The sequence below is a fragment of the Rhincodon typus genome, chromosome 6 (genome assembly GCF_021869965.1).
Source record: "Rhincodon typus isolate 14 chromosome 6, sRhiTyp1.1, whole genome shotgun sequence".
NCBI lineage: Eukaryota > Metazoa > Chordata > Chondrichthyes > Orectolobiformes > Rhincodontidae > Rhincodon > Rhincodon typus.
In genome coordinates, this window is record NC_063337.1 from 18,827,909 (window position 1) to 18,855,589 (window position 27,681).

The 27,681-nt window shown below is 40.4% G+C and overlaps 1 protein-coding gene across 4 annotated transcripts in view; it reads right to left on the reverse strand.

Moving 5' to 3' along the window:
- The window catches only part of LOC109938345 (inositol polyphosphate-4-phosphatase type I A), a 184,937-nt gene that overhangs the window by 52,590 nt on the left and 104,666 nt on the right, over positions 1–27,681 (reverse strand). For all 4 annotated transcript variants that reach the window (XM_048598190.1, XM_048598191.1, XM_048598188.1 and 1 more), the window contains exons 4-10: positions 23,725–23,769; positions 20,169–20,287; positions 16,415–16,531; positions 8,547–8,626; positions 6,665–6,776; positions 5,695–5,785; positions 2,408–2,555 (exon numbers count right to left, since the gene is read on the reverse strand). In XM_048598190.1, coding sequence (XP_048454147.1) covers positions 2,408–2,555; positions 5,695–5,785; positions 6,665–6,776; positions 8,547–8,626; positions 16,415–16,531; positions 20,169–20,287; positions 23,725–23,769 — 712 coding nt within the window. The remainder of the gene's footprint in view (positions 1–2,407; positions 2,556–5,694; positions 5,786–6,664; positions 6,777–8,546; positions 8,627–16,414; positions 16,532–20,168; positions 20,288–23,724; positions 23,770–27,681) is intronic.

Consider the following 27,681-nt stretch of genomic DNA (forward strand, 5'->3'; position numbering starts at 1 on the left):
TTATATTTTCTGCAAATTATAACGAGCCAGGGAAAAACAAGAAATCATTTACAACCATGATCTTGCCTCTTCTCCAAAGCATGGAGCTTCATGTCAAATTCATGTAATTAATTTTTTTTTTGTGATAACTTACTAATGCCTGAAGTCTCTTCTGCCTTTCACTTGTAAATGAATTTAGTGGTTTAGTCCACTTACAGCACAATTCTTCTTACCACTACTTACATTAGCTTCCTTCAGTAAGTGGCAAACAACAAAAGGCCCAAAAAGTAACTAAAATCCCCTTGCAGCAAACAGGTAGATAAATTAAAATCAGATAGCCTTCCTACAATCACCCATTTTAACGATGACAGGGCCTGCTCTGGGCTATCCTCAAATTAACCTTTAAATTCATTCTCCCTAAATTTACACTGAATGCTTTTAAACTAATTTAGCTCAAAGTCCCAAAACAGAACATCTCTCCAGTCTGCACTACTACAAGGGCTGCAGATGTTATAGTTTCAATGTTTGGCTAGGTAAACCCACCTGCTGTTTTATAATCTTGCCTCCAAGCTGTTAACCTCCAAAGGCAACATCACACCAAATCTTTAATTGTAAAAGACCAGATACGTCTTTTTTTTTTTTTTACAGTAAACATTACATTGCACAAGTAGAAGGTACATTCTAAAGCACAACAGTGATGTACTAAACATTCAGAATAATTATTCACAAGGATAATTGTTATAGAAAAAGTATAAACTCAACATTATAACAGGCATGTTCAACTGAATTAGAATTAGAATTAGGTTTTATTATCAAATGTACTCAAGTACAGGGATACAGGAATACAAGAATACAAGTACACAAAGTTGCCATTCCCTGCCCCAACAAGATATCTAGGTACAAAATTTTAGGTACAAAGTAGCAAAACAAAGAAATAAGTTAAAACTTTAACATTTCAGTTCTGCATAGTATAGTGTAGAAAAATAAAGAAATAAAGTTAAAAGTGAGCGTAGAAGTTTAAGGTGAGAGGAGAAAGATTTAAAGGGATCCAAGCGGCAACACTGTCATAGAGGTTGCTTCATATATGGAATGAACTGACAAAGGAAGTGGTAGAGGCTAGTACAATTATAATATTTAAAATACATTTGGACAGGTACATGGATATGAAGGTTTAGAAAGATGTCAAATGCAGGGAAATGGGACTAATTCACATTAGGAAACCTGGTCGGCAAGTTGGGCTGAAGGTCCTGTCTCTGCACAGTATGCCTCAATGATTCCATTACTCAACAGTACAGTGGACGAGTGGGCTGAAAAATGGCAGATGGAGTTTAATTCAGATAAATGTGAGGTGTTGCATTTTGGTAAGCCAAACCAGGGCAGGACTTACAGTTAATGGTAGGGGTCTCGGAAGTGTTGAACAGAGATCTAGGGGTGCAGTTCCTTGAAAGTAGTGTCACAGGTTAAAAAGGGTGGTGAAGGCAGCGTATGGCTCACTTGCATTCATCGGTCAAAATGTTAAGAACAGGAGTTGGAATGTCATGTTACAACTATACAAGACATTGGCGAGACCACATTTGGAGTACTATGTACAATTCTGGTCGTCCTGCTATAGGAAGGATGTTATTAAACTGGAAAGGGTGCAAAAAAGATTTACAAGAATGTTATCAAAACTGGAAGGTTTAAGTTATAAGGCGAGCCTGGATAAGCTGGGACCTTTTTCATTGGAGTGTGGGAAGTTGAGGGGTGACCTTATAGAGGTTTATAAGATCATGAGGGGCATAGATAAGGTGAATAGCAAAGAACCTTTCCCTAGGCTTGGCGAGTTCAAAACTAGAGGGCATAGTTTAAAGGTAAGGACAAAGATTTAAAAGGGACCTGAGGGGCAAACTTTTACATAGAGGTTGGTTCGTGTATGGGCTGAAGTACCAGAGGAAGTGGTAGATGCAGGTACAGTTACAACATTTAAAAGACATTTGGACAGGTACATGAATCGGAAAGGTTTAGAAGGACAGGGCTAAATGCAGGAAAATGGGACTAGTTTACCTTGGGAGACTTGGTGGCATGGATGTGTTAAACCAAAGGGTCTGTTTCCGTGCTGTATGACAACGAGGCTGGTTAGGCTGGGTTATCTTATAGAGGTTTATAAAATCATGAGGGGCTTAGATAATTTGAATAGCCAAGGTATTTTCCCCAGGGTAGGGGTGTCCAAAACTAGAGGGCATAAGTTTAATTAGGATTATTTAGTCGCTGAAAGCACTGTATTTTGAAGAACAGAAATAGGGCCAAAACAGTGGGTTACAATAACTGAAAAGGCTGAAGAGGTTTGAATCTGTAATGAGTTCAGATCAGTCTGTTTGTTTTGATCCATGTTAGGCAGCAACAATGAGGCCATTGCTCATGGGATAATTAGAAAGTAAATTGATGTTACCTTGCTGCATCTTCTTCAATAACTAGTTTTACAAATTGTCTTGGGATATGCAGTGATAACATGCTCTCTGCCATCTGTTCCAGTATTCGTAAGTGGTTCCCATCCGTTGTAGGGAAACGATACATCCGACAGATAACCCCTCCAAACACTGCAAAAAAACAGGTTAGACTTTGACATTCGGTTGTTCAACACACCGCTATAGTCAAGCATCCATTTATAAAACAGCATGGCCCAACAGTCCAGTCTTGCCTCAAATAAAAAAGCTGCAACACCCGCAAAGTTAGACTTCTCCTTAACTGTACAAATGGGGAATAAGCCATGTAAGAAATAGGAGTAGAAGATCATATAAATTGTCGAGTCTGCTATACAATTCAACATGGCTGATATTCAGCTTCAACTCCACTTTCTTGCCACTGTCCAGGTACTTTGATATCCAGAGACAAAAATCTGTTTGATTCAACCTTAAGTATGTTCCACAATCAACAATCCTCCAGGGTAGAGGACTCCAAAGAATAAGAATTCTTTCAAGAAATTTCCATTGATCTCAGTCCAAAATGATCTTCTGCTTAATCTTAAGTTGTACCCATGTTCTACACTCCCCAGCAGGTGACATAATCTGTGTGTCCACCTTGTCGAGCCCTTTCAGAATCTCATATGCTTCAATCAGATTACCCATCTTTTCTAAACTCCAAAGACTATAGACCCCAATTTACTTCTCATCGTAGGACAACCCTCTCATCTTAGGTGCCAATCCAGTGTACCTGTGCAGAACCACCTCCAATGCAAGTATACATTTCTTAAAAGACAAAATTGCATACAATGTTCCAGATGTGGGGCTCACCAAAGGTCTAAACAATCAGAATAAAAGACTTCTTATAGTATTTGAACTTCCTTGGGGATCATGACATTTGCTCTGAACTGCTAGCCTTGTGATCCTTCTCAAGTACACCAAACTCTCATGAGCATCAGCATTTACAACACAAAATCAGAAATTGTTGAAGAAACCCAGCTGGTGTGACTGCATCTGTGGAGAGAAAGAAGAGTTAATGTTTAAGGTCCAGTGACCATTCTTCAGAATAGATTGCAGCTGGGAGAAGGTTGCTTTGTATGCTGAAGATAGGCGGGAGGGCTAACTGTGTTTGTTTCGGATTTCCAGTATCTGCAGTTCTTTGGTTTATTTTTGATCAACATTTACAAGTTTCAGTACTTTCAAAACATAACTTTGTAAGATTAGAAAACAAAGTGAATACTTCCTCACAAAATATTATATCCGCTATAACACAGCGTGGAGCTGGAGGAACACAGCAGGCCAGGCAGCAGCAGAGGAGCAGGAAGGTTGACGTTTCGGGTCGGGACCCTTCTTCAGAAATGGGGAGGAGGAAGGGAGTTCAGAAATAAATAGAGAGAGGAGGGGTGGGGCTGGGGAAGTTAGGTGGGATGGTGATAGGTGAGTGCAGGTAAGGAGTGGTGGGGATTGGTCAGTGAGGTGGGAGGGGCAGATAGGTGGGAGAGATGGACAGGTCAAGAGCTGGGGATGAGAGGGAGGGTTGCACATGGGATGAGGCCGGGGGTGGGGAGGTTTTAAAAGTGGTGAAATCTATGTTTAGGCCATTGGCTGTAGGCTCCTGAGGCAGAATATGAGGTGCTGCTCCTCCAGTTTGCAGGTGGCGTCATCGTGACACTGGAGGAGGCCCAGGCTGGACATATCATCCAGGGAGTGGGAGGGGGAGTTAAAATGGTTCGTGACCGGAAAGTGTTGTTATTTGTCGTTTACAGAGCGCAGATGCTCTACAAAACGGTCTCCGAGTCTCCGCTTGGTGTCACCAGTGTAAAGGAGGCCACATTGGGAGCAGCAGATGAAGTAGACCAAGTTGACGGATGTGCAGATGAACCCCTGTCTAATGTGGAAGGTTTGTTTTATGCCTTGAATGGAGGCGAGGGGGGGAGGTGTAGGGGCAGGTGCAGCACTTCCTGTGGTTGCAGGGAAAGGTGCTGGGGGTGGTGGGATTAGTGGGGAGTGTGTAGTGTGTAGCGTGGAGAGGAGAGAGTGTTACGGAGAAAGCTGTCCCTACGAAAGGCAGATAGGGATGGGGAGGGAAATATCTCTTTGGTTGTGGGGTCAGATTGTAGGTGGCAGAAGTGGCGGAGAATGATACGTTGGATGCGGAGGTTGGCGGGGTGATATGTGAGGACAAAGGGGATTCTGTCTTTATTTTTATTGGGAGGAGGGGATGCGAGGGCAGAGGTGTGGGAAACGCAACAGATGCAGTTGAGGGCATTTTCGATCACCGGAGGAGGGGAAATTACAGTCCTTGAAATAGGAGGACATCTGGGATGTGCTGGACTGGAACACCCTATCTTGGGAGCAGACGCGGTGAAGACAGAAGAATTGGGAGTAGGGGATCGCATTCTTGCAGGAAGGTGGGTGACAGGAGGTGTAGTTTAGGTAGCTGTGGGAGTTGGTGGGCTTGAAATAGATATCAGTTGAGGTGGTCACCAGATATGGAGACGGAGAGGTCCAGCATGGAGAGGGAAGTATCGGAGATGGTCCAGGTGAATTTGAGGTTGGGGTGAAAGATGTTAGTAAAGTTGATGAACCGTTCAAGCTCTTTGTGAGAGCACAAGGCAGCGCCGACAAAGTTATCAATGTAGCGGAGGAAGAGGTGGAGGATAGTGCCAGTGTAGCAGTGGAAATCTGCCCCTCCCACCTCACTGACCAATCCCCATCTGCACTCACCTATCACCATCCCACCTACCTTCCCTAGCCCCAGCCCCACCCCTCTCTTTATTTATTTCTGAGCTCCCCTCCCCCTCCCCATTTCTGAAGAAGGGTCCTGACCCGAAATGTCAACTTTCCTGCTCCTCTGCTGCTGCCTGGCCTGCTGTGTTATCTCTGACTCCAGCATCTGCAGTTCTTGTTATCTCGGATATTCTATCTGCTACCTTGTTGCCTGTTGAATCAACTTGTTTCCATCTCTTTGCAGCCTCACTTGTCCTCCCCACATTCGTGCAGGCAAAAGAGTCACTAATTTTCCAGGGTAGAATGAGTTACCACCATGAAGCAGCTCATCTAGTAGACAGAGGGCTGAAAATTGAGTATCGTGCAATTCTCAATCAAAACGTCGTTCAGGTGGGATTCCAAAAAAAAACCAATCATGGGTAAAAACTGGATTGACAGTTCAAGAAAACCATATAATAGACAAGTTCAAAGTATGTCAACGCAAATTTTAAATGGCAGCTAGAAAAACTTGAAGTCCACAAAACTCAAGCACTTGATCACTACTTACCTGATCGTAATAGTGGATCTTTCTTCAATGTAGAGTGTTTTGAACGAATACTCAACGATTCCGTTAAACTTTCATCAACTGGCAAAACCATCTGCAAGGTTACACAGGGAAACAAAACAAGGTATTAACGTATAGATCTTTCCTCCCTAGTGTTCCTCACTGTAACAAGTGACCATTGGAAAAAGTACAGTACAAGTAGTGATTGCAGCTGTCTTAGCCTAGATGGTAAGCATCAGCAGGTAATTTAAGTGCAAGTTATATCTGACCATATCCTCATGCACTGAATAGGCACGGACACTTTGCAGCAGGAACAACAAAGAGGATTGAAAGGCCCTTTTTTTACTTTCCTCCCTGTGGCCCAAAATAACTGTTACACCTTGATTTTTGCCTTATATATAATTTCAGGTTCTGTGGCATCAGCATCTCCTGTAGGTGGTCAGGATATCTTATTGCTACGAGAGGTGATTTTGACTGCGCCCATAGCTACTTGAACAGAAGTGTTACCCATGAGCAGAACTGCAGTCACTGCAAACTTAGCCTGGATATTGGTGGTTTTTATACATCTGCTTCCTCAATCTTTCTGATGGCATTCCTCAACAAATACTTCAGTAATTTGAGGTTTAACACACATGACTATGTAGCTTTATTTCACAATATATGAAAATGGTTAGTGTGTGTTAGATTTGTTTGTCTAGAAGCAATGCTGTTTCTCGTCACATAACACAATGCATGTTCCAGGCAAGCTGACACGAATTACTTTTTTCTGCCTACATATACATGCAGATTACCTGTCAGCAGACAGAATCATGAGACAAAGCTGGAGTTTGTGCCAAAATTAATGCCACTTTAAGATAGATTTCAATGCTTAAGTTTCAATGCATCATATTTCCTTATGACTTGTTCTACTCTGGCAAGGAAATAACCTGAATGGACCAAAATCAGTGGTATCAATTTCATTTCAAATAGTTACCCTTCCATTGGTGGTGTCAGGTGACCGGCTTGCAGGAATCTTGTCCTCAACTTTGCCTTCCATCTGCCAAGCTATCACGGTAATATTACCCACACGCTCATTTTCAGCAGACCTGCAGCAAAATATATTGATGGCATCAGAGTGATGGGGTGGGGGAAGAAAAATAGGAAAACAAAAACTCTTACTTAGGCTGATTTGACTCATCTAACTTTTATTAAGATCTGTCTTGCTTATACATTTTCGACAGCTAGAAATGTTTTTGCTAGCAGTACAGTACAGCAGAGAATTAGAAAACATACATTTATAGCAATTAGCAAAAGAATCAGAGAGAAGAGAAAACAGAAACTTACACCATACAGTTATGATTGGAATGAACTGCTTGAACTAGTGCTGAAGACAGATTCAACAGTAACATTCAAAATATGTGAAGTAGAAAACACAAGGGTAGACAGTGATCCATTGGTAATGTCACTCAAATAGCAATCAAGAGACTAATGGTTTGCGAACATGGGTTTGAATCTCATATGGTAGCTCGTGAGAATCTGTAATTGACAGCTAGCCTCAGTTAATTGCGACTGTGAAACCATCACCAATCATGGTAAGAAAAAGACCCATCACTCAGATTTCTGCTCCGTTGGACCTGATCTGGCCTACATATGATTCCAGATACACAGAAATGTGGTTGACTCTCAACCATGCTTTGAAATGGCCCTAGAAAGTCATGGGCAACTTAGGATAGACAACAAATGCTGGCCTTGTCAGAAATCCGCATCCCATGAAAGAATAAAGAAAACAAAGATACTGTCAGACTTACTAAGCTTTTACAGCATTTTTAATTATTGCAACAGTCAATCATGCACCTCCAATGTGGATTTTAATGAAACAGCTGAACAAATTTATGGAATTATATAACATAGGCTGCCATTACATTCATTGCCCAATTTAAGGATTTATCCAAATAGACTCTCACCTGGCTTTTATCCTGGAAATGTTCCTTCATTCTTTCACATGATGTGGGTGAAATTGGCTTTTGCTGTCCATTACAAACTGCCCTTGAATTCAGTGGATTGCTGGGCCATTTCAGAGGGCAGTTAAGAGCCAATCACATGGCTGTGGATCAGGAATTATATGCAGGCCATGCCAATTCAGGTCAGCAGACTTCCCTCAGTAAAGGATATGAATGAGCCACTTAGGATTTTGCAATAGGTGATGAATGAGAATGATGTCAGTGAAGCTAGCTTTCAAGTCCAGATTTATTAATTAACCTAATTTAAACTCCAAAAGTGCCATGATGGAATCTGAACCAGTGCGGTCAGATCATTAGCATGGGCCTCCGGATTTTTTTAGTCTAATGACATTACTACTACACCATCTCCAAATTTGTGGCAAGAGAATCAAAGTTAATATTTCAAGTTGACACCTTCCATCTGAACTGGTAAACGTTAAAAAAAAAGTTTTAAAGCAAATACAAAGGCAAGAGAACAAAAAAACTGTGACAAGTAGTGATTAAATAAAAAAAGAAATGATAGTGCAACACAGGAGATGGTGGTAATGGGACAAGAAATATAAAAGGACGTAGAGGACTTTACTTGTCCCACAAACATCTCCATTTGCCTTTGACTATCATATTTTTGTCATCTATATGCTCTCTTGCCTTCCACCCCACCGTAGACCTTCCCCCAGTTAGATTTTAGAGGCAAGGAGGTGGGGAAAGAACTATCACATCTGATCTTTTCCAGTTCTTACACAAAGCTTTCATTCTGAAATATCAACTTTGTTGATCACTCCAGATGTTACCAGATTTGCTGAGGAATTCCAGCATTTTCTGTTTTCACTTCAGATTTCCAGTATCTGCACAGTATTTTGTTTTTATGTTACTGACCGAAGTGTTAGGTGCAATCGGTGATTCTTTTCTTTCAACAAATCCTTTACTGTGTACATAGCAGAACCCAACAGATACATCTGGAAAATAAAAAATAAAAACCAGATCAATAGAGAAGCAAAAGTTTCAGATTTTATCTTTTTAACCTAAAATGACTATAATCCTCAAACCACATATTACCACTGAACCTACGGATTTGGCTCTGCAACTTTGGAGTTGTCAATGCCTTTTGTTGGAAGGCAGGGGACGGGTGCACAAGAAAGATAAGATTCTGCTGGAACAAATATTAGCTTCAGAAAGCAGAACAGTAAGAAAACTACGTCGAGTCACAGACCATTGATTTTCACCGAAAGAAACACAGAAACATGAACAAGCTTTGGTGGATTAACAAGCCTCCTTCTATGACGCACCAATTCCTAAAACTCCACTGCCCTTGACTTCCTATCATTGGAATTAAAGACTGGGTTTCAACAGTGAGCTCACCCCAGGCGCTCATAATTCTCTCCCTTGCAAGCACACACATGGGCGCACACCCCTGAAAAGTCTAGAACAAAAATGCTATTATAATGGCATTCTTGGCCCTACAGTAATAACCTGGATATTAATTGCAATATTTTACTTGACCAGTTTGGATAATGAACTATGCTTGCTGTGGCCAGTATATAAGCAGACTGCCTGGTACAGAGGAAAGCACATGGAAAGACTCTCAGGTTTTGTGAAGCAGGAGTTGCATTGTCTACAGAACAATCCTGTGCTGCCGTGAATCTGACTCTTGCCCCAGAGATCTTCTTTGTAATATAGGGTTTACTACTCTGGGATGGTCCACCTGAGATTGTAGCTGGCAATTCCAATGCTAATGAAGAATTGACCTCACAGCAGGTAGGTGACACAACTGGAATACTTATTGGCTTGTTGATGCCTTCTATGCACATTTTGGTTTGGAAGGAGAGTGGCAAGGTGAGAGAGGGAATGGGGTTGTTGGTCAGTTCTGCTACGGGTGCTTGATAGCACACGGTTAGAACATAGAACAGTACAGTACAGGCCCTTCAGCCCACGCTGTTGTGCCGAACTTTTACCCTAATCCTAAGGTCTATCCAACCTCCACCCCTACCTTATACTATCGTCCATATGCCTATCTAATAGCTGCTTAAATGCCCTTAATGAGGCCAACTCCACTACCCTCTCCGGCAATGCATTCCACGCCCCGACCACTCTCAGTGAAGAACCTACCTCTGACATCTCCCGTATATTTACCTCCACTCACTTTAAAACTATACCCCCTCATAATAGCTACTTCCACCCTAGGAAAAAGTCTCTGGCTGTCAACTCTATCTATACCTCTGATCATTTTGTACACCTCTATCAAGTCACCTCTCATCCTTCGTCGTTCTAAAGAGAAAAACCCTAGCTCTCTCAACCCTTCCTCATAAGACCTTCCCTCCATTCCCAGGCAACATCCTGGTAAATCTCCTCTGCACCTTTTCCAACGCTTCCACATCTTTCTTGTAATGAGGCGACCAGAACTGGACACAATACTCCAGATGTGGCCGAACCAGTCTTTTGTATCGCTGGAGCATAACTTCATGGCTCTTGAACTCAATCCCTCTATTAATGAAAGCTAACATACCATACTCCTTGTTAACAACTCTATCCACCTGGGTGGCAGCTTTCAGGGAACTGTGGACATGAACCCCAAAGTTCCTCTGCTCCTCCACACTGCCAAGAATCTTTCCCTTAACTCTGTATTCTGCTTTCAAGTTTGTCCTTCCAAAATGAATCACCTCACATTTTTCAGGGTTAAACTCGATCTGCCACTTCTTAGCCCAGCTCTGCATCCTATCAATGTCCCTTTGTAACTAGAACAGCCCTCCGCACTATCCACAACTCAACCCAACTTCGTATCGTCCGTGAACTTACTAATCCACCCTTCTACTCCTTCATCCAAATCATTTACAAAAATCACAAATAGAAGAGGACCCAGAACAGATCCTTATGGTACACCACTCGTAACTGAGCACCATGTTGAATATTTTCCGTCCACTACCACCCTTTGTCTTCTAAGGGGCAACCAATTCTGAATCCAATCTGCCACATTTCCCCCTATCCCATGCCTCCTTACCTTCTGCATGAGCCTACCATGGGGAACCTTATCAAACGCCTTACTTAAATCCATGTATACCACATCCACTGCTCTAACTTCATCCATGTGTTTGGTCACCTCTTCAAAGAATTCAATAAGGTTTGTAAGGCATGATCTACCCCTCACAAATCCATGCTGATTATCATGAATCAAAATGTGCCTTTCCAAGTGATCATAAATCCTGTCTCTCAGAGCCCTTTCCAATAATTTGCCCACCACTGACACAAGACAAACTAGCCTGTAATTTCCAGGGTTATCCCTATTCCCTTTTTTGAACAAGAGAATGACGTTTGCCTCTCTCCAATCTTCCGGCACTATATCCGTGGACGTGAGGACAAAAAGATCATCGCCAAAGGCCCTGTGATCTCTTCCCTCACTTCCCATGGAATCCTTGGATAAATCCCATCAGGTTAAATGCTGTTGTTCCGTCAAGGGCAGTCATACATAATCAAAGACCCCTCGTGCCCCAGTTATACTCTTCCATCGGGCAGAAGTTTCAAAAGTTTGAAAACACATACCACAGATTTAAGAACAGCTTCATCCCTGCTGTTATCAAACTTATGAACAGACCTCTCATATGACAGAGTTGATCTTTATCTACATCTTCTCTGCAGCTGTAACACTATATTCTGAATTCTGTTCTATTATCCCAACGTACTTATGTAAGATATGATTTGCCTGGTTAGTACACAAAACAATACGTTACACTGTATCTCGGCAAATGTGAAAATAATAAATCAAATCAATTCACTTCCCTTCTAGCATTCAGCTCTTCTGTATAGATACGAAAGCAGCATTACAATATACGGGTAGAAGAGACTTACTTCAAAATATGGCGCAAACAGCCTCAGGGTGCAGATACCCACAGCCCTAGATACTCCAGATTAGTATTGCATGCGTAGATAATAATACTGGATTAAAGCACACATAAGGTAAAATTCTAAACCATTACAAAGTCTACAGTTAAAAAGAGGGATAGAAATCATATGTACATAAATCCAATACCAGTTACAAAACCGTACCTCAGTTTTGAAATAAAAATCCTGCCAGAGTGGTCACCCAACTAAAGATCAAAACTACTGCAGATCATAGATGTAGATCATTGGCAACAAATTTATTATGCGAATAGAGTTTTCAAAATAGGGAGCGAAGATATATAAGCCAAGTTTAAGGATGGATGGAATGGAGATTAATTGGGGAGTGGAGTTTGATTACATCAATAATTCAATAAACTGAATAGAAAAGTGATACTTTCAAAATTAGAACTAGCACATTTGATGGAAGTTCATTTACTAGAGAAATGACTTCTCAGTTCTGGTTACATGCTAGTCTTCAAGAGGCAATAGACTGTAACTCACCAAAAGATGATCTCATTATAAATGTAAAACTTCAACTATGATTGAAAACCTGTGTACAGAGGGTGGAGCTAGGTAGGTCATATACTTCCAGGGATCATACTGCACAATGTGGAAAAGAATTCAGTGAAAAATCAATTCACTTCTTTGGTCAAAATAAGTGAGTATAATTTATCATAACTTATGAACAACGGCAATCGTTAGAATTGCTCTTGCCCATTTAACAGACTGCATTTTGCAATCCAAGTTGGTGAAACTGCGAGCAGAGGGAAAACAAGCATGGGGACTTCAATGGACAAGGTGAAACATCTGCGCATCTTTTTAAGCAATCCAGTCAATAAACTGCAAAATTAACATGGACGGAATTATAAATAAATATAGGCTATATTAGGTACTGAAACAAAGAGAGAAAGATAGAAAAAAAGGCACACCAAGAAATTTTTTTGTTTAAAATTTCCAGTACCTAATTCTCAATGTCAGAGGTTCATTGGTATAATTAATCATGACATGTTAAATGAACCTGACAGCTAGGCTTAATTAAATGTAAATTGACTTTAATAGCTCATACTCCTTGCCTAACTTCAGACCAGCCCAAATCATTTATGGTGAGGTTAGCTTGTACAGCATATGTCCATTCGTTGCATTTTGTGGCTGAGCAGGCAAATGCAAATTTTAAAGATGGTAGCTCTGGAACAGTTCATCTTAAAATAACATTTGGATTTCTGTACTGACCTGCGCATCTACCTTTATCCAAGGGTTCTGTTTGATTGTTGTACAAAGAACATCAAACACTATTAGTTTCACATTTAAATATCTAATAGCAGGCATATCTCAACATGCCTAAGCACCTTGTGGTGCAAATTAGACATCTTGGGTTCATTTATACAGTCGGATTTCATCCATATCATAGGTCAGTAAGTTCTCCTGCGAAAACAAAAGCCAGTGGGCAAATCTTCACTGCTCTTCCAATTACTTGCAGTTGCTTTTTTCTCTCAGAGGTAGTACAAAGATCACAGATCCTCTCAACTAGACATGGTGTATACAAGGCGAATTAAGAAAAAGGAAAGGTCCCAAAAAAGTACATTTACAAGACCCGAAGTTCTTGATGCATTGAATTCCAAGAAGCTCATGTGATTCTAAATAATTCTTTGTTGAGAGTTATTTGGCTTAATCTTATAGAGCCAGTGGGAAAATTTCCAAAGAATTTTAAATATTTTTGAAAGTTTAGCATGAGTTACTCATTTGTTATTCTGTTTGCAGTGCTCCTTACTGGAGAAAAGGGTGAATTCGTGGATACGTTCCTCAATAAAAAATGTCTAATCGACTAACTGTTTTTAAAATCAGATAGATGAGCAATGTCCTATAACATTTCACTCAACTTCCGATCCAAGAATCACTCTCCTTTCCAGGACTCCCTTCATCAACATCAACACAAGCCTAACAGACATATAGAGCTGCCAACAAGCTAGTTGTGTATATTTGATACCCAGTAGCAAAAAGAACTGCACTCTGTCATTCAGCAACAATAAGTGTAGTTCAGTCTACTACACCTCATGCACCTTGAGAATATTGCATGGATCATGTCCTTTAAGTTGGAGAGATCACTCCAGTAAGATTTAACCATTGTTGAAATTATGGCTCACTGTATTAAGTACATTACCTTTGTAGATCAGTCAGTCAATTTTTCACCGAAGGATTTGGTGACAATACAGGTGTGGTCAGTTCCTCCCAGAGGCTCCAAATCTATTCAGAGCCATGGAGACATTACTGCACAGAAGTCATTTGGCCTCTGATGTACATGCTGACTCAGTGTAAAGCAATCTAATTTGTTTCAATCATTATCTCTATTTCCACACACCTGCAAGTTTATTTTTCTCAAGTGCCTGTGCAACTTCCTATTGAAATAATTCACAGTCTCCATTATCACCAATCTTGTACGTATTGAGTTCTAGTTCATTACCATTCACTATATAGAACATTTTTCCTCGATCTTCCCACATCCCTGACTTGCCACAATGGCAACAATATGAACTACAGATTTTCAGATTCCATCGTCTGATATTAACACATGGTACTTTAGACTGCACCTTTCAAACCCATGATCACTACCATCCAGAAGGACACGGGCAGCAGATGTGAGAGAACATCACCACCTGCAGGTCCTCTTCTAAGCCACTCAACATCTAGGTTTGGAAATGTGACCATTCCTTCAGTGTTGCTAGGTCAAAATCCTGGAACTCCCTCCCTAACAGCATTGTGGGTGTACCTACAGCACATGGACTGCAGCAGTTCAAGAAGGTAGCTCATCACGACTTTCTCAAGGGCAACTTGGGACAGGCAATAAATGCTGGCCCAACTAGCTACACTCACATCCCATGAATGAATAATTTCAAAAAGTAAAGAATTCAGTTGAAACTGAAATTAACATTTTTATCAAAAGGCACTGAAACTAGTCAATGTAATCAGATATGAAAAGCCTTCATCATCTGTTTTGATTTACTCAGAATTTTCACATATTGGAGATTGATTTCACTGTCTCCAAAGTTTCAAAGTCAAAAATGCAAGAACCAGCTTCTAGTTCAACCAGTTTTTAGCACAGCAGGAGACGGAGTTTAGTTGCAAATTTGAACCAGCTGGAAAAAGTGCTCTCTGCCCCTCAAGAAGTAAAAACACCTATGATAATACTCAAAAATCAAATATCAGAAAATTAAAAATTCAAAGGATAACTGAAATTAATCACTACTGCTAATGCTTCAAATCACCTAATAAACAACTGATATCTCAGGTAAAACCCTTACTCAAGGGCATTATGCTACATTTCTTTCATCTTCCTGTTGCACTGGACACTATCCCTTTTTTTTAAAAACTTTAGACATGACATCAAGCATACAGGTCTATTATTTTTCCTTGGTGTTAGCAGACAATAATTGTTTTTACTCAAGAAAATTTTGTATCTGGCTCCTTACTGCTACAGTAGACATCAGTTAACTATATTTTATTGAGAAAGGGGTATAGCCTCACATTAAAACCAAAAATCATTGTTAGATCCAATCAGGGAGATAAAAAGGGAAGCAAGAGACGTGATCTCATAGAAACATGCAGGATCCGTAAGAGACTTGACAGGGTAAATTCTGAGAGGATGTTTCCCCTCTAGGAATCTAGAACTGGGACATAGTTTCAGAATGTAGGGGTGCTAATTTAGGAATGAGATAAGGAATTTCAGAGGGTTGAGTGTATTTGGAATTCTTTGCCACAGAGAGCTGAGGGGGCAGAGTCCTTGGTTATCTTTAAAGCAGAGATAGGTAGATTCTTGATCAACAAGGAAATCAACGGTTACAGGAAAACAGGAAAATGCACGATGTCAGTGAATGGCGGAAGAGGGTTAAGGGGCCAATCGGCCTACTCCTGCTTCCATTTCTTATGGTCTTATGATCTCATAAGACATTTAACAGTAAATCTGTATCTTCCTATCCCTTGCATCGTTAACTAATGGAAACAATTTTTCTGTCTTACTTAACCCTGTCATACCTTGGATCTCTTTTAATCTCACTACCTGCTTTATGAACAAACATCCATTGCCCTCTGTGGGAAAGAATTCCAAAGACCTACAGCCTTTTAAGTGAATAAAGTTCTCCTCATCTCAGTTCTAGATGGTTGCATTTTTACCCTGAGACTGAGCTCTTAGTTCTAGATTGTCCATTAGTGGAAAATATCCTTGCAACTATCCTACCAATATATTTTATATTTTTTTAAATTAAACTGATACATTCATGAGTGGATATTGAGCAACCTTGCATCTCCCAAGCATAGTAAAGCAGAGCCCAATTGTTTTGCTGGTTCTACTAATTTCACTGAAGCCTATTAATTTGAGCATAAATAAGGAATTGAACTTTCAACCTTCTTGGCACATCTGCTTCTATACTAGACCTGGTTCTCCAAATGGAGAGGGCACAGTTCATTTTTAATCCCATCATTGGATGAGGCAAGGTCAGCATTGTCGTTCACTCATAATTTCACACTTTCTCAGGGGCAATTAGAATTGGACAATAAATATTGACTTTGCCAGCTACATTCACATTCCAGGAACAAATACAATAGCTAGAGTGGCTGTGAACAATCAAAAAACATTAATTGATGTTGCAATTATGCTTTTCATAATGTACCGTTACTGCTCACCATTGCTAGCGTCCTAGGGAATACTTCATCTGATCCAGCAGAAATTGCAATATAATTTATTAGTCATGATAACATTGCGTGCATACAATATACCAGAGCAGAACTGCAAAAATATCTTCCATTTCACTTGATGTGACTTTGGAAACATTTATATTAAAAGTAGGTCTACATGCAGAGGCAAATATTATGCCACTTACAGTTCCCTGAGATCTGTCCTTGACATCATACACTGAAAGTTTAATTTGCGTCATTTGATTGATGAGAGAATCCTGGAAAAATGCAACACTACTTAGAAATATGGGATTGTTGGTACCCTGCAAGGATAAGGGAAATCAATTAGTACATTCTTCTCATCTTAAACATGTCGTCATAAAGCACAAGAATTCCATTCAACTAAGTGAAGTGCCTTTATAATTGATTTTTGACCTCTCTTAGTGCAGGGTCGCACATTTCCACCAGCCTAACCTGGCGGCTTTAAATAAACATTTATTTTTTTAAATAAATACCCTTTTTCACAATAAACTTAATTTATTAAATTACGTTGCGTTTATTTTTCTCCAATTAAAGCTGTAACTTTCGTAACAGTTTACTTACAGCCAAAGACTCCACATTTAAATACTGATTTTGACAAAGAAAAACATCCACAGGCGTTTCAGAGACATAATGTCACAAAAATGGATGTCAGTCAAAAGGAAGAGATAGGAGTAACCAAAATCATGATCCAGGTGGCGGATTCCAGGGACTGCCTTAAACAAAGAGGCAGTGCAAAGGAAGAAGGGGCTCTACAAATAGCAGATGCATTAATAGTCATTTTCCAAGATTCTATAGATTTTGGAACAATTCCTACAGATTGTGGTCTAACTAATGTAACCCCTCTATTTAAAAAAGGAGGCAGAGAGAAAACTTGGAATCACAGACCAGTTTGTCTGACATCGGTAGTGGGGAAATCCTGGAGTCTATTATAAAAGCATAAATAGCTGAGCTCTTGGACAACAGTGACAGGATCAGACAGTCAGCATGGATTTACAAAGGGAAATCATACATGACAAATCTACTAGAATCCTTTGAGGATGTGAGTCATACTGTTGATGAGAGGGAGCCAGTGGATATGGTTTATTTGGACTTTCAGAAGGCTTTGACAAAGTTCCACGTAAGAGATTAGCATGTAAAATTAAAGGATATAGAATAGGGGTAGGGTACCGAGATAGATAGAAAACTCGCTGGCAGACAGGAGAAAAGCATAGGAAGTGTAAGAATGAGCAGCACAGTGGCTCAGTGATTAGCACTGCTGCCTCACAGCACTATGGGCTTCGGTTGAATTCCAGCCTCAGGTAACTGTGTGTGGAGTTTGCACGTTCTCCCTGTGACTGTGTGGGTTTCTTCTGCGTGCTCTGGCTTCCTCCCACAGACCAAAAATGTGCAGGTTAGGTGGATTGGCCATGATAAATGCAGGGTTACTGGGTCAGGGCGAGAGTCTGAGCGGGATGCTCTTCGGAGCGTTGGTGCACACTCGATGGGCTGAATGGCCTGTTTCACACTGTAGGGATTCTATGATTCTAATAAACTGTCTTTATCCAAACGGCTGGCAGTGACTAATGGGATACAGCACAGATCAGTGCAAGGACCCCAGTTAGTTAGTATATAAAATATACATACATAAAAATAAATGATTTGAATGACAGAATCAAAATGTAATATCTTCAAATTTGCAGATAGCATAAAGCTGCATGGTAGGGTGAGCTGTGAGGAGGATGTAGAGATGTTTCATGTGATTTGGACAAGCTAAGTGAGTAGGAAAAGTGTATGACAGATACAGTATAATGTGGATAAATGTGAAGTTAGTTTTGGGAGCAAAATCAGGAAGACTGATTGTCATCGGATTGGGTATAAATTGGGAGAGGGGAATCTGGAACAATGTGGCACCAATCACTGAAGGTAACAACCTACTGCACCTGCGTTCTTAAGAAGGCAAAGAATATGTTGGCCTTCACAGCGAAAGGATTGGAGTCCTTGAGCAGCAATGTCTTGCTGCAATTACGCAGGGCCTTGGAGAGACCACACCTAGAATGTTGTGTACATTTCTGGTCTCCTTATCTGAGGAAAGATGTTCTTGCCATAGATGGAATGCAGCAAAGGTTTACCAGACGGGGAAAGGCCATTTAGGACTAAGATGAGGAGAAATTACTTCACACAAAGTGGTTGAGGCCAAAACGTTGAATGTGTTCAAGAAGACGACAGTTCTTAGGGTCAAAGAGATTAAAGGGTATGAAACCAAAGCAGGAACAGGGCACCGAGTTGAATGATCAGCCATAATCATATTTAATGGTGTAGTAGGCTCCCTGGTCTAAATGGCCGACTCCTGTTTTTTTTTCCACATTTGGACTCTGGGAATGAATACTGCAACATAAAATTGAAACATAAGTAGGATATAGGTAAAAGTGCGCACAGGCTGAAGCTTATGGAGTGCAATAGGTGGAATTATCAGCTGTAGGGGTGACAAAAGGAATATTGGGTGATGCCAGATGGGCTGAAATAGGGGCAGAGGCAAGTTTCAGAAGTGGAAGCAGATGGTCTTTGAGATAAAATGGGTTTGTGAAACACTGTTATTTTTCCAGACCATATTACAATTGATTTGAGGATAAGCTTGTTGCATAACCCTTTGTTGTGACAGCAAGACCATGTGATAATTGTTTTTTTTTAAACACTGGCTCTTTAAATTTAAAATAAAGCAGAATGCCCTGTAATGGGGTATGGTGCAAAGTTATACTGAATGCGCCTGGTGACCATCCACCCTGGCAGGGCAGGGAGAAGAGAGCTTGATGAGTTACCAGAGATACTTGGAACTACTAAACACAAGGTTACATGTTGCTGAGAACACTGACCTCTAAACAAGCTGTGGTATTTTTGGTTGCAATAGGTTGTGGGGAATACCTTTTCTGTATTTTAATCTATTAGTTGCTGACTAATTAATGTTTAATTGATGTTGATTTTAGATTGTTCTGTCTCATCCTGCAGCAGAAATTCATTGCTGAGAGCAGACATAATCCTTCAATCAAGGGATACCGAATGACAGTAGAAACTTTAAAACATGAAATCTTACTTCGCATATCTTTGCATAGGTTTCTGGGGAATTCATACATCTTTTAAAAAGTTATGGCCTCTAGTGATTTATCACATCCAGTAGTATGTAGCTAGTAATTCTTAATTCTTATGGAAACAAATATATCAATTTGCATAACATGTATAAGTGAAAAAATGAACAAACATTTAAAGAAAAATAAGCACTAAAGAAAGATCATTTACAAGAATAAAACCAGAGCCAAGAGATTACATTTGTCAGAAAAGCACGAATAGCCGGGAGATTTATTTTGAGAAAATAGCTTTTGAAATGTAACCTGACTGAGATCTTCCAAAGCGATCAAAGGATTTTGAATGGGTAAATGATTCCTTCATTAGTGGAGGAAGTCCAAAACCAAGGACCACTTATGTAAGGGAACTGCTAATAAATGTGGTAAAGAATTCTGAAAGACCTTCTTTCCCCAAATAATGATGTCACTGTGGCATCTGCTACCATGGATTGGTTGCGGTGATGCATTTAAGAAAAAGCTAGGTAAATATGAGGGAGGCAAATATAAAAACAGATGTGTTGATAAGGTGAGATGAAGTAAACAAAGCGGAATCTTTCTATGGGGTATCAACAACAATGAGCAATGATCTCTGTAAACTGTGCTGTCACTGGCAGATGCTATATACACTGATTGGAATGCCAGCACACGGACTTCAGGTTTTGGAAGCTGCTGGTGTGCGTGGGCATCAGCCGTCCACGGGACGACAGGAAAAATTACAAGGAACATAGTCAATCTGCTGTTTCAGTACTCTGGGTTACATGTGATTCTTTCTGATTTGCAGTCACTCAGAAGATGATGAACAAAACGTAGTTGATGAACTCACCTCTATAATCTCAGTCTGTACATGCTTGGTCCAGAAGGCTTGTGGAGGGGTTGTTACACTTACTGCTACAAAACTATTAGGCTTCCTGTCCAAGGAGGGAGTGACCAATTCACTACAAGCTATAGAAGAGAAACAAATTAAAACACAAAAACCAGAAGAACTGAGAAAGGGTCACCAGACCTGAAACGTTAACTCTGTTTCTTCCTTCACAAATTAAAACATATATCTGTTTTCATTAACAGTCAAAGTTGTGGTGTTTGCAACTTGTTAATGGAGTTTTTTTTTCATTTAAATGTTGACTATATTAATGGAACTGTAATCAGCACCTCTTTGGAAATAATATGGGAACAGGGTGCATGCAATTGTCTAACCGACCTCCACTGATACTGAATGTCAATCTTTCAGGTTACTTTACTCCGTTCTGAATTAATTTCATCTTTAAATAACAGAAAAGCCCACTGCCTTTTCCCAGCTTCCTATCATTTTGAAATATCAATTATCCTTCAATACTAACATTCCAACATTGAGCACCTTTCAACCATATCTCTGTAATGTCAGTCAGGTCATATTTCAACTGTTGCTAACAATTCATCTCCTCTATTACAAATACTAAATGAATTTAATGAAGGGTCTTAAATTCTTTTTGCTACCTCTTACCTTATCTATTAGTACATTTATGCTTGTAACTTTTGTCCCTTCCTGACAAGTACTGGTAATTGATACCTAATTGCTGCCCTGCTCTATTACTTCATTGTTTTCCTTTACTATACTATATTTTCCCTCAACTGGCCTGCTCCCCCCACTATTTCATTTAAAGCCCTCCCTACTGCCAGAGTTACATGATTCACCAAAACATGAGTCCCAGTAGGCTTTCAGTAGACTGCCCCAACAGCTCACTCTCCCTAATACTTGAGCCAATGCCCTATGAACCAAAACCTACTTCTCCCACACCAATCATTCAGCCATCTCTCTAATCTTATTTTCCCTATGCAAATTTGCTTGTGACTCAGGTAACAACCAGAGATTTTCTTCTTTGAGGTTCTGCTTTTTTTTTTTAAGTTTAGTACCTTGATGCTCATTATCTCAAAGTAGAACATTTTTTCCTGGACTCATTTAAAATGGTAGTAGCCACATGGGCAATGACAACTGATTTCTCCCACTTCAAGTTTTTCTCCAACCCAGAGTACATTTCCAAGCTTAGCATCAGGCTGACCACAACTCTACAGGTGACAGCAAGTAAGCAGACAGAGACTTGAGTTTATCCCCAACTACACTGCCACCTACCACCACTATAGAGATTCTACATCATGGTTTCCTGGTCAGTTAGCTCTTTCATGTGCAACTCCCACTCAACCTCAAATCTATTGGACAACTGAAAGTGCTGAGGCTCCTGCATTCTCTTACATGCCTCATTAGCAGTCACATTCTCCTGTCCCTGACCACTTGGCAACTCAGAAGCTGTAAATACATACTGCAGATATCTTTGTCCTGGTACACCCAGCGTCCATAAGCATTCACATTTGACAACTGCAACACATTGACTGCCTTGTCAACCTTAAATGTCTTCTAATTAAATAATTTTACCTTTTTAAAGATTTAATTTAACGCCTCTCTTTTTACCAACATGCACTATACTAATATAACTTATTGACAGGATAGACCTTTACCATTTCAAATAAAATATTTTAAGACTTGTTTTTTTTAAAAACTTAAACACTCCCCAATAGCAATTACACACCAGTCACTCAACCTGCAGCATTCCTGGGCAGTCACTACGCACTGTTTCTTCCGAACATACTGCTTTCAAACTATCTCAGGATCCTCTTTTCACTCACTCTGGTCACTGCTGACTGCCTGTCTCAGGATCTTCCTGATGAGGACATTACTTTTAACCTGTTATGAGGTGACTTTCAAAATGTATGATCATCTCCTATATCATTAATCTCAACTGAATCACTCCCATCACTGGTCAGGTTCCCATATTCTTCAATATCCAATTTTCAAAGCTCTAGATTCAAATAGGCAACATACTAACCAGAGTATGATCTTTGCAACACACACAGCTAACCATTTTTTCAAAAAGAAAACATAACTTACAATCAAGGGAAAAATCAATGAACATTTAAAAGAGGATGACACATGGATATGGTGCTCTAATGGAGAAATGAAGATTAGATTACAAAAACAGAGACCCTGCCAAACGGCTAAATAGCATCCTACTTGCTGCAAAGATATATGGTCCATCTCCCGATCTTATAACGTATTCTGCATCAACCTTCTTGCTGACTTTATGTACCTGTAGCATAGACTTGTATCTGTTCACTTCAAAAGCCTTCCAATTAACCAGTAATCCTTCCTAAGTTGTTCAACTTCAATTTTCACCAAAACTATTTTCTCAATTATTCATTTTTAAAGTAATAGTTTAACGATGAACATGTTACACAGGTAGGTTCTACAACTAACGTGCATCAGTTCATCCTTTCACCATACAAAAGCAAAACTTTAAGGGATCACAATTCTTCTGGCAGTACTAAAAGCATAAACTATAACTAATTTGACATGTAGCCAACACATCACAAGAACATAGTGGTAGTAGGCCATTCAATCCATTCAGCCTGCTCCACCCTTCCAGATCATGGCTGATTATCCAAATCTCCATCTTATTCCTGCTCTATCCCCTTATCCCTTGATATCCTGAGTAACTAGGAATCCATCAATTTCTGTCTTGAACTTAATGACAGAACTTAAACTGCCCTCTGCGGTGCAGAATTCTATAGATTCACTCAATTTATGAATGGTTAATGTTCTCCTCATCATCTCACTCACTAAATAGCTTGCCTTTTATTTGGAGGCTATTCCCTGTCTCTGGGTGCATTCTTTCTGCATCTACGGTCATGCCCTGCAAGAATTTTGATCTTTCCATGAGATCACCTCTCATTCTTCTGTATCGAGATGATACAGCACAGTGTCCTCTATCTCTTCTCATAGGACAGGCCCACTATCCTATGGATGTTCACAAGACCGATTCAATGAACTCCATCTATGGCAATTATATCCTTCCAAAGGTAAAAGACTGCCTGAATACTTCAGGTGCAATCTCAGGTGTTCTATATAATAGAAACAAGACTTCCTTGCTCCTGCTAACAAATGCCAGTGTGGTAAAGACCTTTGCCTCTAAAATTGCTTACTGCTTCTGAAAACCAGCTCTCACTGACTTATGAAACAGACACCGAAGAGATCAATACTTCCCAATTGCTCATCATTTAGGAAATACACTACACCTTTATTCCTTCTACCAAAGCAGATAACCTCACAATTGTACACATATTCCATGTTCCATGTTCCATGCTCCTGCCCACTCATTCAGTCTATCTAACTACTTTGCTTCTTTCTTCAACTTTCACTTAAAAAATCCAAAAGCAGACAGTGTGAAATGTCTAATGGGAGGTTTTTGCCTAACAATGCCTGACCAAAAAGAGCAAGAGGGAAGAGAGAAAATTGTTTTAAAAAATGTGCACTGTCACCAAGTAAATGAAGAGACATCTTTCCTACCCACCTAAACTAAATTCCAAAATTGGTTCGTCCGGATCCTGGCTGTTAGCTAGAAAAGAAATAACAAAGAATAAAACAAATCAAACCAAAAAGAGTTCAATGTTCAGAAAATTAAAACTAATAACTGTAACAATGAACTGTGGAAGCATATATAGCATCAAACCTTTAAATGTGATCACAAATATTTTTATTTTAATATGTTATAATAAAGCAATTTAATACTTATATCTCGTTGCCACATTCCTGCTGACTTATTACAGGCAAGATAGGTTTTCTAGAGACCAGGCCTCCATTCTTTCAATTGAGAGTCAGCAATATTACCAAGGCTTGCATAATAAAAGTTCAAGTCAGTGGCTATGTAGAGATAGATGACATTTAGAAAAATTATCAGAACAGCAGTTATCTTATTTCAATACACATTAATCTGTTGTGTATGTTTTGATTAAAACTGCCTGGCATTAAACCACAATAGTAAACAAGAAATGGTTGAAGGAAATTGATAAGTGCATTATCTGATGCAGTGCTGAGCAAATATGATCAGTACATCTGGACATACAAGAACTTTTTTATGTATATCTATCAGGAATGGTAATTCATGTCCACTATTTTTGTGAAAAAGATGCAAGTTCAACAAAAAATGAGGTCGCATGTGCTCAATATGATGATATATCAGATTTATTGTCTTTCAAACTGACTGTTTAAAGTTGAAGATTACAAAATAAACTGATAAACAATGACTGGAGTAAATAGTGAAAGGTTCCAACATTGAAGGACATAAACTAAGGCTTCTTAACAGCATAGCACTTCCAACTAAACTTGGAAGAATTGTAAACTGCGAGGACAACAGTGTGGAACTCCAAAAAGACACAGACAATTTGGTGAAATAGGCAGATAGGAGATAAATGAGGTTCAATGCAGAGAGGTTTGAGATGATGCACTTCAGTCAGATAAACATTGAAAAGATAATACAAAATAGGGGGTAGAATTCTAAAGGGGTGCAAGAGCAGTGTGACCTGGATATACATGTGCACAGATCACTGAAGTGGCAGGACAGGTAAATACAGCAGTTAATAAATATAACGTGCCCTTGGCTTTATCAATAGGGGAACTGGGTACAAGTACAGGGAGGTATGTTAAATTCCACAAGATACTTATTACATCTCAGCTGGAGTACTGTGCACCGTTGTGGGTGCCCAGCAGCTCTATGATCATCTGAGACTATGGCACCTTCTTCCTTACTAGTTACATTGACGCACAAGATCATGTCTGGGACTACTGTGATAATGACTTCTTCCATTTCTTAATTCGATGAACCGATGGTGCTTTTCTTGTGTTATTGTTGTATTGTCCTAAATTTCATTGCTAATAATATCAGTCCTGTTGTAAGCAGTACGGAGATTATAGAATCATATATAATATGCTTGAAACTCTTGAAGTTCTCCTAATTTATCAGTTGAGATAAACTTCCACCAGTCCAAAATAAAGGCTACTTTATTGAAACAAAGATTGGTGTTCATGTTGGTTTCGAATCATAGAATCCCAACAGTGTGGACGCAGGCCATTTGGCCCATCAAGTGCATACTAATTCCCCTGAACAGCATCCCACCTAGATCCACCCTCCTATCCTATCCCTATAACCCCACATTTACCATGAATATTCCACCTAGCCTGCACATCCCTGGACACTATGGGCAATTTAGTGTGGCCAATTCACCTAATCTGCACATCTCTGGACTGAAACCAGAGGATCCAGAAGAAACCCACGTAGACAGGGGGAGAATGTCCGTGTGGAGTTTGCACGTTCGCCAAGGGTGGAATCGAACTTGGGTCCCTGGCGCTTTGAGGCAGCAGTGCTAACCACTGTGCTGCCCTAAATACCCAAGAAGTACAATATTTTTCATTGTGGGTGATGGGGAGGCAATGGCCTAGTGGTATTATCGCTGGACTGTTAATCCAGAGACCCAGATAACATTCTGGAGACCTGGGTTCGAACCCTGCCACAGCAGATGGTGGAATTTGAATTCAATAAAATATCTGGAATTAAGAATCTAATGATGACCACGGATCCATTGTCGATTGTGGGAAAAACCCATCTCGTTCACTAATGTCCTTTAGGGAAGAAAACTGCCATCCTTACCTGGTCTGGTCTACATGTGACTCCAGATCCACAGCAATGTGGCTGACTCTCAACTACCTTCTGGGCAATTAGGAATGGACAATAATGCTGCCTGGCCAGCGACACCCTCATCCCATTACTGAATTTAAAAATTAGTTCAAAACCAATACTAAAAAGTAACGCAAGAACAAATGAATGTTGATTCAGCTTATTCATGTGTGGTTCTAATTAAGTTGACACACAGGGTGACATTTGTGAGACCATACTCTGTCTTCCTCCATTTTTACTTAATTTGGAGCTAAGTAATGCTGCATAGTTGGGTATGCATGCTACCGTCTAGATTAAAGAGATTAAAATGCCTGTTGAAGGGGCCAATTTTCTTATGTTTAAATCACACGATCCCTAGTTCTAGGCTGCACAACTAGGAGAAACATTCTTCCAATTTCAACCCTACGATAGCCCTAAAGTCAGAAATTCACCAAAGCTTCATCCATGTCCTGAACTGTACAGACCCCTCTGCACTGAGCGTATGGGAAACTGCGCATAAGACATAAGTTACACAATACACCATCTTTCTTGCTCATCTGAAACTCTCTCCCATAATATGGTGGGTAGGTACTGAAATCAGCAAGCCACACACTTTTATCTAAATAAGTGACAGTCAATTAAGGTTCTTAACAGGCTGATTGTCTAAACTAATACACCACTGATGCTAAAATACATTTGGAGTGGGGATGAAGAAGTAACTTTTTAAAACACAAGTTGTAAAAAAGGTGGGTAGGGGGCCCTCAGTCTTCAACAGTGTGCCCTCGTCACATCCTCCAACTGCACATCCCAGGATGTCACCATCCTCAATCACACCAGGTGAACTCCCTTTCCCACCTGACCCCCACTCAATATAAAATCCAAATCTATATGCAACAATTTTAATATGAAAACATAAGTACACAATGATTGACACCAACTAAAACAAAGAGCATGGAGCAGCATTATGCACCATCGACAAGACGTACTGCAGAAATTCCAAGATCCTTAAACAGCATCTTTCAAACCCATGACCACTTCAACCTAGAAGGACAAGGGCAGCAAATACATGGGAACATGACCACCTGCCAATTCAACCTCTAACTCACTCACCATCCTGACAGCAGTGGGTCTACCTGCAGCACACAGACTGTAGTAGCTCAAGAACACTATTACCCCCTCCAGACTGATCTGAAAACTCCATGACAACAAGGTGTAGAGCTGGATGAACACAGCAGGCCAAGCAGCATCATAGGAGCAGAAAGGCTGACGTTTCGGACCTCGACCCTTCATCAGAAATGGGGGAGGGGAAGGGGGTTCTGAAATAAATAGGGAGAGAGGGGGAGACAGATAGAAGATGGATAGAGGAGAAGATAGGTGGAGAGGAAACAGACAGGTCGAAGAGGTGGGGATGGAGCCAGTAAAGGTGAGTGCAGGTGGGGAGTTAGGGAGGGGATCGGTCAGTCCAGGGAGGACGGACGGACAGGTCAAGGGGGCGGGATGAGGTTAGTAGGTAGGAGACGGGGGTGCGGCTTGAGGTGGGAGGAGGAAGAGGTTAGGGAGGCGGGGACGAGCTGGACTGGTTTTGGGATGCGGTAGGGGGAGGGGAGATTTTGAAGCTTGTGAAATCCACATTGATACCATTGGGCTGCAGGGTTCCCAAGCGGAATATGAGTTGCTGCTCCTGCAACCTTCGGGTGGCATTGTTGTGGCACTGCAGGAGGCCCAGGATGGACATGTCGTCTGAGGAATGGGAGGGGGAGTTGAAGTGGTTCGCGACTGGGAGGTGCAGTTGTTTATTGCGAACCGAGCGTAGGTGTT